Source organism: Morus notabilis, unplaced genomic scaffold (genome assembly GCF_000414095.1).
Source record: "Morus notabilis unplaced genomic scaffold, ASM41409v2 Scaffold1292, whole genome shotgun sequence".
NCBI lineage: Eukaryota > Viridiplantae > Streptophyta > Magnoliopsida > Rosales > Moraceae > Morus > Morus notabilis.
This window is the reverse complement of record NW_010361938.1, coordinates 90,997-103,319: the sequence shown is the minus strand read 5'-3', so window position 1 is coordinate 103,319 and position 12,323 is coordinate 90,997. Positions and strand designations below refer to the sequence as shown.

Sequence of the window (12,323 nt, the reverse complement as noted above, 5' to 3'; positions counted from 1 at the left end):
AATATAATAATAAATATATATTATATTGTAATTATATATATTATATTATAGTATAATATAATATAGTCATAATTTTTAACTATCTACAGTAATTTAACCTCCTAATTTACCAAACACTATTATACTGATTTTGGAACCAGTATAGCTACTATAATTATAGTTTACGAAACACTTAGCTGCTTTTTGTAACAGTTGCTTCTTCCTTCGGCACAGCTAAAAGCAATTTTTCCAAAATTTATAGCACTACCAAACTAAGCCTCTATCTTGTTAGTCTATAAATTCTCCTAAAAACTTAGGCCATGTTTCCTTCACTGGTTTGAATTTTGTTAGTTTGAACCTTTTGATTTGAACAAAAAAATTCAAATTGTGTGGTTTAAATTATAGTTTGAATTGACGTTTAAATGTGTAGTTAAAGTTTTAATTTGAACATAGAATAAAATTCAAATTTGTGTTTAGTATGTGTGAAAAGCAGAGAGTTGACACTTTTTACTGTTCAAAAATGGGTTGAATGGTTGAACTTTAGGGGAAAGCTAAATGCTAAGTTGGACCGTTTAACTCAGTTCAAATGAAGAATATAATTCAAACCGCATGCTTACCAAACGCCAGTTCAAACTGTGTTTACTGTTCAAACTGAATTGAACTGAACTAAACTAAACTAGTGAAATAAACATGATTAAACTATTAAGAGTTGACGATTTAAGCTATATAGTAAGAGGTGGGTAGTAGACTAACAATAATTTTATATTAAATGGAGAGGATAATAAGCATTTGGGTTGGACGATAGGCATTCGTATGCGTAAATATCAATTACATAAGAGATTTTGCCTAGCTTAATGTTGCTAAATAACTTCACTAGTGAGAGTTTGCTTCGTTTGTAAGAGTTGCTAGGTATCAAAAATGATATTCATCATTACTCACAAAAAAGGATTAGACGCCTATATGACTATATCTTACTCCAGTTTAATGAGGTTCGGTTTACCTTTACTAATGATCATTATACCAACATGTGCTATTACCTTTACTCATACAACAACTTGCACAAATAATAATACATTAATGACTTAGGAGTGAGATTCGTGATTATTGACTTAAACAAGAAATTAAACATAATTAGTTAGTGTAAAGTAATCCCAATATATTAAGCACATGACCAAACACATTGTGCTTCCATCTTTACTATTTTGTTAATGGTTTTTAGCCTCCTTTGTCTGTCCAATATGCAAGGAGGGGTCTCTTTTAAAGATTCTAACCAGCTGTATATATCTTTGTCAAATTCTCAATGTATTTGGATGAGGCGACAAGAGGAAATTAAATAAAGTTCTATCTAGACAAAGAGAAAAGAGATTTCTCCACTAAGGAAGGGGAAATTGATTGCGAGAAACTCTGTTCAGTTCATCTTATCATCTACAACCTAAAAAAGGTGCTCTAGCAAAGCATAAGACGTGCTTTGTTCCTAAACCATCCACAAGTGCCTTGTTTTTATTTTTTTTATTTTACATGTAAATTTTATTGGAATGGTTGGACCCCATCATTCCTCCGTACATTCTTCTAGGTAATCTCACTCATGTCAGTATGTGGATAAAAAATTAAGGGACGTTTGGAGGAGGAATTCAGTATGTGGATAAAAAATTAAGGAATGTTTGGAAGAGGGATTCAGTATGTGGATAAAAAATTAAGGGACGTTTGGAAGAGGGATTCGTGACATGATTTGTGATGTGATTCGAATCATAGTTCGTGGTTCGTTACAGTATTTTCTCTCACAAAAAACACATGTAAAACGAGAATAATTCTGAATCATGATTCTGAATCTATGAACTTAACGTCCTCTTAGTCTTCAATTTTCACAACTACATTGCTAGTTACATGATGCTTGTTTTTATTTTTATTTTTTTTTACTTATACTAAGAATAATGATACATTGAAAAAAAAAAATCTACGGTGAACGTCATGAAAGTATTAAATGTATAAATTCTTTGAGTTTCATGATTTTATCAAATATAGTTTTTGGTTTATGATATGTGAGGAAATTTTTTAATGATATTTATTACGATTCTTTAATGATAAATTGTTTTCATGACCCACATTTATTAGGACCTTAAATAGGGAAGAGAGAATAAAAAGGAAAATTCTATGATATGGAATATTACTATATTATGAGCTCAATAGAACTTGAACCATCATATTTGTATCAAATTTTGTTAATTTGATAGGATCATAATATACTATGACGGAGTAAAATATTACTTCGGCTTTATCACGCAATTTCTTCGAGTAAAAACACATTTTTCATGAGCCTTTTTTCCCATATGCCAACATGAGAAATAGTTGTTAAGCTGTTTGAAGATCTAACAAGTACGCTAAAGCTATAAATAAAAGGGAATGTGAACTCAAACAAAATCATGCTTTTGATTGGGACTCTTTTTTTTTTTTAAAGTACCGGAAGCTATCTGTAGTCCTAATCAAAAGCCATGACGGACCACACCCACTTTCCATATATATTAACCAGACTTTGAAAATCGTGGCATATATATGCCACCTAATACTACCTATAGAGGAAATTATTGTAGGTCTACTTAAGGAAAAGCAAATATCATAATTACAAACTAAAGTCCGTTCATTTTACCTATTCGAATTTAAAATTTGAGTTTTATAACAATAAAAAGTCCTTAAAAACAATCATATTTAACTTTTTTATTACAGTAAAAAGCTCTTAAAAACAGTCACATTTAACTTTTTTACTATAGTAAAAAGCTCTCACATAAAGTCACATATTAACTCGAATTAAAAACTCAAATCAGCGAACTAAACGGACCCTAAAATTTTATTAAACATACAATACAACAAGTGCTCCCCCATTTGCCTTGCATATCTAATTGATCTCCTCACACACACAAAAAACAATAAACAAACCGTTAATTTTAAAATCCCAGACACAATCATGCTTAACGTGACCCCACTTGCCAATTCTGCATAAATCATTATTTTGCGCACACACATTCTCTCTAACTTAACACGGTCTCAAAGCAGAATGAAAACCAGCTCCCACAGGCAACACAAGAAAACAAGGCAAGACCAGCAGCTTCAACAGAGATGCGGGAGAGCGTTGTGTTGTAGTTGCAGGCTTAGCGTGTCGTCCTCCGAGGAAGCCGAGAGCTCGAGCTCCTCCGACCGGTTCCCCTCGGTTTCGAGCCTGGCTCACGCCATGGTCCAAGAGAGACTGGATCAGATGATCAGAGAAAAACAGGAGGCGAGACATAACAATAATAATGATGTTGTCGTTGGAGATCAGAGAAGAAGACATAGAAGTAGTCATGAAGTGACTACTGCTAGTACTACTAAGTTTGTGTTAATGGTGGCCATGGAAAAGTGCTCAGACGATCCCAGAGAGGATTTCAGAGAGTCCATGGTGGAGATGATAATGGCGAACCGGATTGAAGAGCCTAAGGATCTTCGAACTCTCTTGAATTATTACGTTTCGATGAATTCGGAGGAGTATCACGGTGATATTTTGGAAGTCTTTCATCAAGTTTGCTCTCGTTTGTTCTTATCTTGTAAAGGCCAATGTTATTGATCATGAGTAATATATGAGATTTAGATGCTCTCTGTTATTAGTATTATCATAAAATCTCCTTTTATGCACTTAAATAATTATTGATTTATATTATGGAAAACTGAAGTCTACGTAAGTAAATTTGGCATTTATTATTTTTGAATGGAAATCAATACTAAAGGCTAACATTCTCTATGTTGTGCGGGATCCATTGAACTTTCCTTATTGATTTTAGAAATTAATGAGAAACAAGGCTTTGGCTTTCGGGTTTAAGTGGCACTTGCCTGGCAAGGATAGGAAGAATGTTAGTTAATTAGATAAAAATAATTTGAATCTCCAGCAGATTATGGAAACAAAGCTTATATATATATATACACACATATATATCTTATGGAAACAAAGTTATACAATGTGAAGATAGACATAATAAGAGTCTTAGGTTTAGGGTAAAAAAGATACAGTAAGAAATGAGATTTGTAGCGAATATTGTATATATGTGCGTGCGCATACTTATCTTAGATAAAAACAATTTGAATCTCCGGCAGATTATGGAAACAAAGCTTATATATACAGTGACAGATTTAAGTACAGCTCAGTGAGAGCTACCGCTTCCACTCAATTTTTTTTGAAAAAAATATTATATACCTTAAAAAATTTTAAAATTTTACACTTAAATCTTCATTGAAATAATATATGCTTCTACTAAAATAAATATATTTTCTTATATACTCCCACTAAGTTTCTACTAAAGTAAAAAGTTATATATATATATATATATATATATATATATATATATATGGGCGCGCATACTAATTATCTTACCAAGTTCGAGTTATTTGAGATAAACCGGCATTAGCAATGATTATTACCATATTACAATTTAAAGCCACTAAAAGAATATTCTATCAACATGATCCCATTTGCATGCCTAGAATGTGCTGCAGTTTTGCTGTCTCGAGATCTGTCAAGTACTCGTAGACTTTGGACCACAAACATAACTAACATCCGAGTTACCTCAGAAGAGAGAAAAAAAAGAAAAAAAAAAAAAGAAACAAGTAGCAAGTAATAATCGGCTTGAATAAGCACGAGATGACATTAAACAAATTACGTTGCTTAGGTGACTCCCTAAAATAAAGAAAAATAAGGGAATTATCTGATTCTATCCGTGGACTGTAAAAAACAGAGTGCGTGTTAAGTTTAATTTGATTAGATATTAATGTGCGTTTGCTTTCCGACTTCAAATCAAATATGTTTAAGGTTTAAGTTTCTAGAACTATGCAAATTACGAAAAATCTCTGACCAAAGCATAAAAGAAAATGAAGCAACGAATATAATTTTGAATCACGATAAGAGCCAATAGATCACTTGAAGACGAGGGGGGAAAAAAAAGAACAAACTATGGGTTTAACGTATAAATAATTTCTTAATAATGTAAAGATTGAAAATTTAATTCCAAAATTTATAAGCATCTAATTATAATAATTAAAAGCAATGAATATACAAAAAGTAAAATAAGTAAATTATGGTCTCGTTTATTTCACCGATTCAAATTTTATTACAGTAAAAAACTCTCATAAACAACCACATTTAATTTTTTTTATTACAGTAAACAATACTAATATAAAATCACATTTTAATTCGAATTAAAAACTCGAATTAACGAACTAAATGGACCTTATAATTTTTAAAGGAAAAAAAGAGCAAATATGACTTGATTTTTGATGTGCATGCAGACTGTACATTCCTAGAAACAACTAATAGAAATGGTAATAGGAATGAAATTAGAATGTGCCGGAATCATAAACTGATTCTTTAATTTGGTTGGAGTTATGGAATGACTTCTAATAGAATGAAATAAATTGCATTTTACCAAAAATACCCTTGAACCTATAACCTTCATCTTAACCAAAAACGTGAACGAACAAACAACCCCAAATTCAGAAAAAATCATTAGGTTATTCCGAACAAGAACAACTCCAAATCTAAAACAATATACTCCTTAGAAAAACAATTATTCAAAGTTTATCACAAATCTGAAAAAAATCAAAACCAAAACACGCCGACAAAGCAAACTTAGAGAAATATATCTAAAAAATTGCAAAGCAACTTCAATGAAAAAGACCGATTATGTGTGTCAAGATAGTGATTGACAATTCTCAATGTCGACGGTGGAGCGACAAAATAAAAAATAAAGAAAAGCTTGAAGCTTGAAGGTGAGCTTCAATGTCAATGGTGGAGCGCTGACGACTCTTGAAGCAAGCTCCGATGTTGTTTGGCGCCCTTGAGAGCACTAGAATGACGCGATCTCCGATGATGCTTGGCGGCGTTCGAAGTGGCATTCGAGGTGGACGCGACTATGATGCTCTGGCGGCACTAAAGGGCTCCAAAGGATGCAAGCTTCGGCGATGTGTGGCGGCGCTCGGCGTGGGCTTTGGAGGTGGACGCTAACTCCGATGATGGCCACCGGTGCTCGACGCAAGCGTCAGAATGGAGTTTCAAGAAATGCTTATGGCTGGATCTGAGCAAAGATGTGGATGGGTTTTGATTTTGGTGTTGTGTGTTGAAGATGAAGAGGGTAGTTAGGGAAAAAGTGATTCCACAAACCTCAGAATAGCAATTCCACTCTCACGGATGAATGGCCTTTCCACCAAAATGGGTGAATGGGCTTTACAATGGAAAGGCCTTTCTGAAGTTAATTTGTTAACCAAACAAGAGATTTAGACTTTAGCAAAGGAATTGTCTTTCCTTTCCTTTCCTTTCCTCCCAACCAAACTTACCCTAAACGTTGTAGCCCGCAGCTTCATAAACTTGAATAAACTCACCCACCAAAATAGTGGGCTGGGCTGGCCTTAGTCATAGGCATATAGTACAGACTTAAAAAGAAAAATGAGATAAATATTTTAAAAGTATTATTAATTTTATTTCTTATTTCTTATTATTTCTTATCACAGCCTGCATGGCACGATTTTATTTCTTATTATTAATCAAATAATTGATTTTATTTCTTATTATTGATTACAACATTTTTAATCAAATAACTATACTGACAAAAAAGTATTAATCAAGAATGAAAAATAAAAATCTAGACCATGTACTCTTAAGGATAAATTTTATAATTTTCTCAATTAAAAATGTATGTAGTAGACAATCTACACGTATTTTTGATAGAAAAAATTACTGAATTTATCTTTAAGAATGCATAGATCTAGATTGTTATTCCTTATTCTTGATTTCTACACCTTTGACTAATATAGTTATTTGACTAAAGGGTATACATTAATCAAAAGTAAAAGATAAAAATCCAATACTCTCATATACTCTAAGTTGGGTATTGGTCCCCTTTTCTCTTTTTATTATTATTATTTTTTCCAAATACATTAATCTTTTATAGAGTTTAATTTAGTTTAGCTTATTTTTTAAGTTTAAAGTACAGACTTAAAAATGTATTTAGTAGAATAGTTGTTGTTGTTGTTTTTTTTTTTTTTTACTTATTTATTTAGAGTTTTGAAATATGAGTACATATTACGTAAGTTGTTGAACTCAATTTTTATTATTTTTTTAAAGAAAACATCACGTGAGTATTAATATAATATAAGACATTAAAGGGTTAAACTAAAGAAAATAGTTATTAAAACATTCGAGTGAAAAGTGTATGAGAAGCCCTCAAGCACAAACAAAGGTAGCTGTTGAGTCCTTCTCTGAACTTAAGTTTCACAAACAATCAAGAAGAAACACAATAATTATAATTTTAGACAACACATAATGACAATACGTAGTGACGAATCTCAGTCGCTATATATTAAGCCAAGAGCGACCAGCATACGAAGGACTTAGGGCTCTTATGACGGCTATGACGGTCCATTTCGTAGTTTCCACCAACGCACGATAGAGAGGTAACTGCAAGAGGGCAAAAACGCAGACGGGAAGGAAAGCCACGCTGTAAACAATACTGGTAGTCCACTGGTTCCTCAGCCGAATGATGAGAACTATCGTCACGGCGAAGGCCATCATCGTATTAAACACCGAGAAGAAGAGGAAAGTGAAGGCCATGATGAGCTTTTGAGGAAGAGGGTGGTAGAAATCACGGAGCTCAAAGGGGGAGGTGAGGATGGAGAGGAACATCACGACCGAAGTCAAGGAGCTGGCGAGTGAGAGGACGTCCATAATTGTGAAGAACAAGAAGAAAGGCTCGTCCAAGAGTATGGGAAACCCCGTCTTCTGGTTCGAGCCTCCAGGGACGGTGTAGGCGGCCGCGAAGGCGACGGTGGCGATGAGAACCGCAATGGCAGAGCACGACTCCGAAGTCCGCTTCATCCAGTCCTGAGCTTCCTTGTGGAGTTTTTTGTGGGTTCGGTGGAACAACTCCCCCGCCGTCTCGGTTTTGTCTTTGTATGGGCTCCGGTGCAGTTCATAGTGTGGCGGGATCATAAGCTTGACTCTCTGCAAAGATTGTATTAATTATCCATCTCTTAAGGTTTGATTGTTAAATTGTGTTTTCTTTCTTTTTAATTAATAATTTGATTATTAATTTATAGAATACCATATGCAAACTACTGAGTTAAATCGGTAAAATTTCTAATTTGTAACGTACTTATGTAATTCTAGGGAACTTATTAACTCGTACCAAAGTTAAATGATGACAGACCTTTGTGACATAATTTATTATTTTTTGCCGAATTAATAAATATATAACATATGAAAAAAACCCCGGTCGATTGAAAAATAATCACAAATAACTGTGACATGAATTAATTAAAGTCCAGTATATATAACTTAGGATTCATAGCATTTCTAATTGGACTTCATAAAAGATCAAGGGCTGATTTCATAAATACCCACAAACTGTCTATCTTAATTTAACTTGTTTCCGAACTTTAGAAAAGGTCCATTTCACCCCTTGATTAACTAGACAAAATCGCTGATCAAAACACTCATTATGTATATAATACTAATAAAATGAGATATACTAATTATAATTTTAAAAAGTGCTCTTTGAATTATTGATTTTAAGTAAATTTATCCCTCAAACTATAAATTTTTTGTCAACTTATCCCCTATTTTTAAAAATTTCAAAAGACAAGTGATACAAAATCAATTCGGAGGGCATATGTGAAATTAACTACATCAGTTCAGGATGTTTAAATTAGTTTTACATTAATTAAGCAATGAAATAAATTATTTTTAAAATAAAAAAGAAAATGTTGGATAGAATACTATCATTTAGTTCGCTGATTCGAGTTGAGATGTGATTTTATGTGAGAGCTTTTTACTGTAGCAAAAAAGTTAGATGTGATTGTTTGTGAGAGCTTTTTACTGTAGCAAAACTCGAATTCTAAACTCGAATCAGTGAAATGAACGGGACCGACACAAAAATATAAAGGTAATAAGTAAATCTAATAGTTGAGAAACAATTAATGCAAATTAAAAAAAAATTAAGATGATAACCTTAAACCATCTCCATTCCTCTTGCAACTGAAGTGCAGGACCAGGCTTATTACTTCCGGTGTAATATTTCATGACTCCAACATGGTGCAATATTGTGTAGTTGTAATCATCGATCCTCCAGACCAACCTTGACATCTGAAATTCCATCTCTCCAACAAGACGAAAGATCTCCAACTGCCGGTACTTAATCGCCACATGCAATATGTTCTGCCCCTTATCACTCACATGCTCAACCGCCTGCGGATACACTCGCAGTATCTCCTTTACAATCTCTACTATTCCCCTGCTTGTTGCGATCAGCAGCGCTGTAGGAGGATTATGCGGCGGAGATGTTTCCTTCCCTTCGGTTTTGCCACTAGTACTTGTACTACTGCCGCCTTCTTTTTTCGTTTTGCAACAACTATCTTCTTCGTCGTCCTCATCGTCTTCATTTACTTCATAAAACTTCAATTGTTGCATTTGGCTTGCTCCGCCTTTTATTCGCTCTCTGTCGTCGTTGTCGTCATCGCTTATGGTTATCGGAATATCGGCCCGATCAGGTGCCACCGAAATCTTGCCAGTACTATCTTGCTTGGACATGCGTATCTCCCATGACACGTCGTCTTCTATTAGCAACTGGGCCAATCTGAAAGCCGATTCGTGCTTTTTCTTTTCGTTGTAGATTTTGCTTATCATAGGCCATCCTCTAGCATGAGAGTTTTGAGAGGGAGGGACAAGCCTTTCCGTACTTTTTTGAATCTTTCTTCGAGCTGCTATTAGTGTAACATGTGGTTAAATTTTGGTAAAAAATTAGCAATGAAGTGAACTTTCGTGGAAACCAACTCCTGTGTCTCGTTATTCTTGTTCCTTTTTATATCTTTTCAATAATATTATGACACGTCAATTAAAAATTTTTTATCATGTCAATTAAAAAATCACGACGTACGTGACATGTTATTATTAGAAAGACACAAAATGAGACTGGAAATAGGAGCATATGAACCCATTCCACTTTCGTGACAAAAGGAAGTCAGAAACACGTATGCCGTATGGCATTTTTTAATTATTATTTTATATATCATTTTAAACCTTAATAAATATATACTTTTACCTATGTACGTACCTCTACTAATTAATCCTCGTTCATGACGGCCACCTGCATCATCATCATAATTTTCACTCGGAATACCTGTACATAACAGGTCCACCATAATTTAATTTATGATATAATCATATATTTATATATTTGTTTGTTGCTAAACTGTTGATAAATCACAAACTAATTGTAATATAAATATAAAGTGATCATGGGTGACATTTTTCAATTAATCACGTCGTAACATTGCCGGCTTAGAACTTAAGCTACACGTTTTCACTTTTGGCTCTGCTCAAAAAGTTATATAACATGAATGATAGTTTATGTTTATGTTTTTTGTTTTTCTAGGTCATAGTGTCTCTGCTCATGAACCATCATGAGACGATTTGGAACTACACAAGGTACCATTAATTAACTTACTCCATTTTGTCACCCTCTTAGTTCAAACAGATTCTGATTAAAATAAGATTGATCACTGCCACAAAAGAGAGATGATTGGGACGAGTACTCGAGTCAAGAATGTGGTAAGATAGGGTAAAGCAAAAGGGGTAAGTTATGTTTTGCACTCTTGCATAGCCTATATAATAAAGGATAGAAGTAAAGATTTATAAGTTGAGGATATTGATAACTATGTATGTGACCACCTACATCTATTCTTGGATCTCATCTCAGAATAGTTTTCATTCAGAATACCTATATACATAAAAGGTGAAGGTGAAACTTTTCAATTAATCATATTAACATTATTTGCTTTGAACCTAAGCCATACGTTTTTAGTTTTAGACTTCATCCTAAAAAGTCTTCTACCATTGAGAGATGGTGTTTTTTGCTTTCTTTTTTTTTTTTTGTTTTTTTTTTTGTTTTTTTTTTGTTTATTATCACAAAAGAGGAAATGATGGTGGCAACTACAATCCCTCTAGTCAAAATCCGCTTGAGTTAAAAAAGTGGCAAAATGGGGTATGACAAAAAAGGATACAGTGTGCATTTTCAAAGAGCCTAAGAAGCTAATTAGAAGTGAAGGTTTATTATAAGTAAGGATGTTATCTCTTAATGGTATAATTAAGGTCATTTGGGGTAAAGCTGTAAAATAGCACTAGTGCAAGGACAAAATGGATACAATATTATATTATAGGTTGTTATAAATTATTGAGGGACAACAAAATTTAACTATCAAACAACGAAATGGCCATACAGTTGTATATTAGTCTGCTAAGTAATCCATGCTTGCTCCCACTCTTGAATGCTGCAGGATTGGTTGAGAGTATCTGAAGTCCTATCATCCCAGTGTTATCTTTTTTCCGCCTCAAACAAGGGTATCTTTCAGCTATTAGAAACGCAAGATCTGCATAATCAACGGTTGAAAAATAAAGCGACATATTATTTATACATTTATAATTCATTGAACAAAATTTCAGTGATTATATTTATAAAAGATTGAAGGGGGTCAAACTTTTAGAAAAAAAAAGCAAGAGATTTAATTTGCAATTTGTGCTAGTAGAAAATTAAAGGGTGCATGTTATCTTCGAAAAAAAAAAAAAAAAAAAAAAAAAACACTACTCACCAAAGAACTCGGCACGGATCGTAACATGGAGAACATTAAGGGAATCCTTCCTGGAGAGATGGTAAGGAACCTCCGAAGTCTCGACTTGATCAGCCAAGAACGTAAACATTTCTTTCTGGCCGCAATACGCTGCTCGGAAGAGAGGTGTTTCGCCAAGGTTGTTTTTCATGGTAAGCAGCCCCAGCTCCCGATCATCTAGAATTTTCTTTGCCAGCTCTTTCATGCCGACGGCAGCCGCCTCGTGAAGAACGGTGTCTCCGAGGGCGTTCGTCTTCTTCAACAAAGCTCTGTTGTGTACCATGCAATTGTAGAGGATCTCTTGTGCAATGTCTTCGCAGCCCATGTGTATTGCTACGTGCAAAGGGGTGTCGCGGGACACCGTCAAGGGCTGATCACTTGGCATTTTGGAGTATAGCCCTTCCACTTTGCTCCACCCATCCTTTTTCATTAAACTTTTGTAGAATTCTTTGAACGTGTCGAAATTTGAATCCATTTCGACAAATATTATATATGCGTTATAGATCATCTATTGCAAAATATTATATATATATATATCATGAGTATTTATATATGCTGGATGAAAGCTTGATAGAATCTGAATACGTTAATAATATTGGTACGTTAGGTAGCTCGTACCCACGTGTAATGCATGGCAAATGCTTTGGCTTTTCAAGTTATCAAGCAAAGAATTA

The 12,323-nt window shown here is 33.8% G+C and overlaps 2 protein-coding genes across 2 annotated transcripts; one reads left to right on the top strand and one right to left on the bottom strand.

The window, feature by feature from the left end:
• The first annotated feature begins 3,028 nt into the window (after nucleotides 1–3,028).
• Nucleotides 3,029–5,998, top strand: LOC21397297 (transcription repressor OFP7). Its single transcript, XM_024167432.1, has 3 exons — nucleotides 3,029–3,526; nucleotides 3,786–3,854; nucleotides 5,807–5,998. Exons 1-3 carry the CDS (start codon nucleotides 3,029–3,031, stop codon nucleotides 5,996–5,998), a joined length of 759 nt encoding a protein of 252 aa, XP_024023200.1.
• Nucleotides 5,999–7,216: 1,218 nt separating this feature from the next.
• LOC21397296 lies at nucleotides 7,217–12,078 on the bottom strand. Its single transcript, XM_010100846.2, has 5 exons — nucleotides 11,632–12,078; nucleotides 11,263–11,412; nucleotides 10,098–10,163; nucleotides 8,996–9,747; nucleotides 7,217–7,990 (listed from the first exon to the last, which is right to left on the bottom strand). Exons 1-5 carry the CDS (start codon nucleotides 12,032–12,034, stop codon nucleotides 7,343–7,345), a joined length of 2,019 nt encoding a protein of 672 aa, XP_010099148.2. The 5' UTR covers nucleotides 12,035–12,078; the 3' UTR covers nucleotides 7,217–7,342.
• Nucleotides 12,079–12,323: the final 245 nt, after the last annotated feature.

Coding starts and splice junctions, on each gene's coding strand:
- LOC21397297 (XM_024167432.1), top strand. CDS start 3,029: ATGAAAACCAGCTCCCACAGGCAACACAAGAAAACAAGGCAAGACCAG. Junction 3,527..3,785: donor TTTTGGAAGTCTTTCATCAA/GTTTGCTCTCGT, acceptor TATTGATTTTAG/AAATTAATGAGAAACAAGGC. Junction 3,855..5,806: donor CTGGCAAGGATAGGAAGAAT/GTTAGTTAATTA, acceptor CGACTCTTGAAG/CAAGCTCCGATGTTGTTTGG.
- LOC21397296 (XM_010100846.2), bottom strand. CDS start 12,034: ATGCCAAGTGATCAGCCCTTGACGGTGTCCCGCGACACCCCTTTGCAC. Junction 9,748..10,097: donor ACGAGGATTAATTAGTAGAG/GTACGTACATAG, acceptor TTACACTAATAG/CAGCTCGAAGAAAGATTCAA. Junction 7,991..8,995: donor AGGAATGGAGATGGTTTAAG/GTTATCATCTTA, acceptor CAATCTTTGCAG/AGAGTCAAGCTTATGATCCC.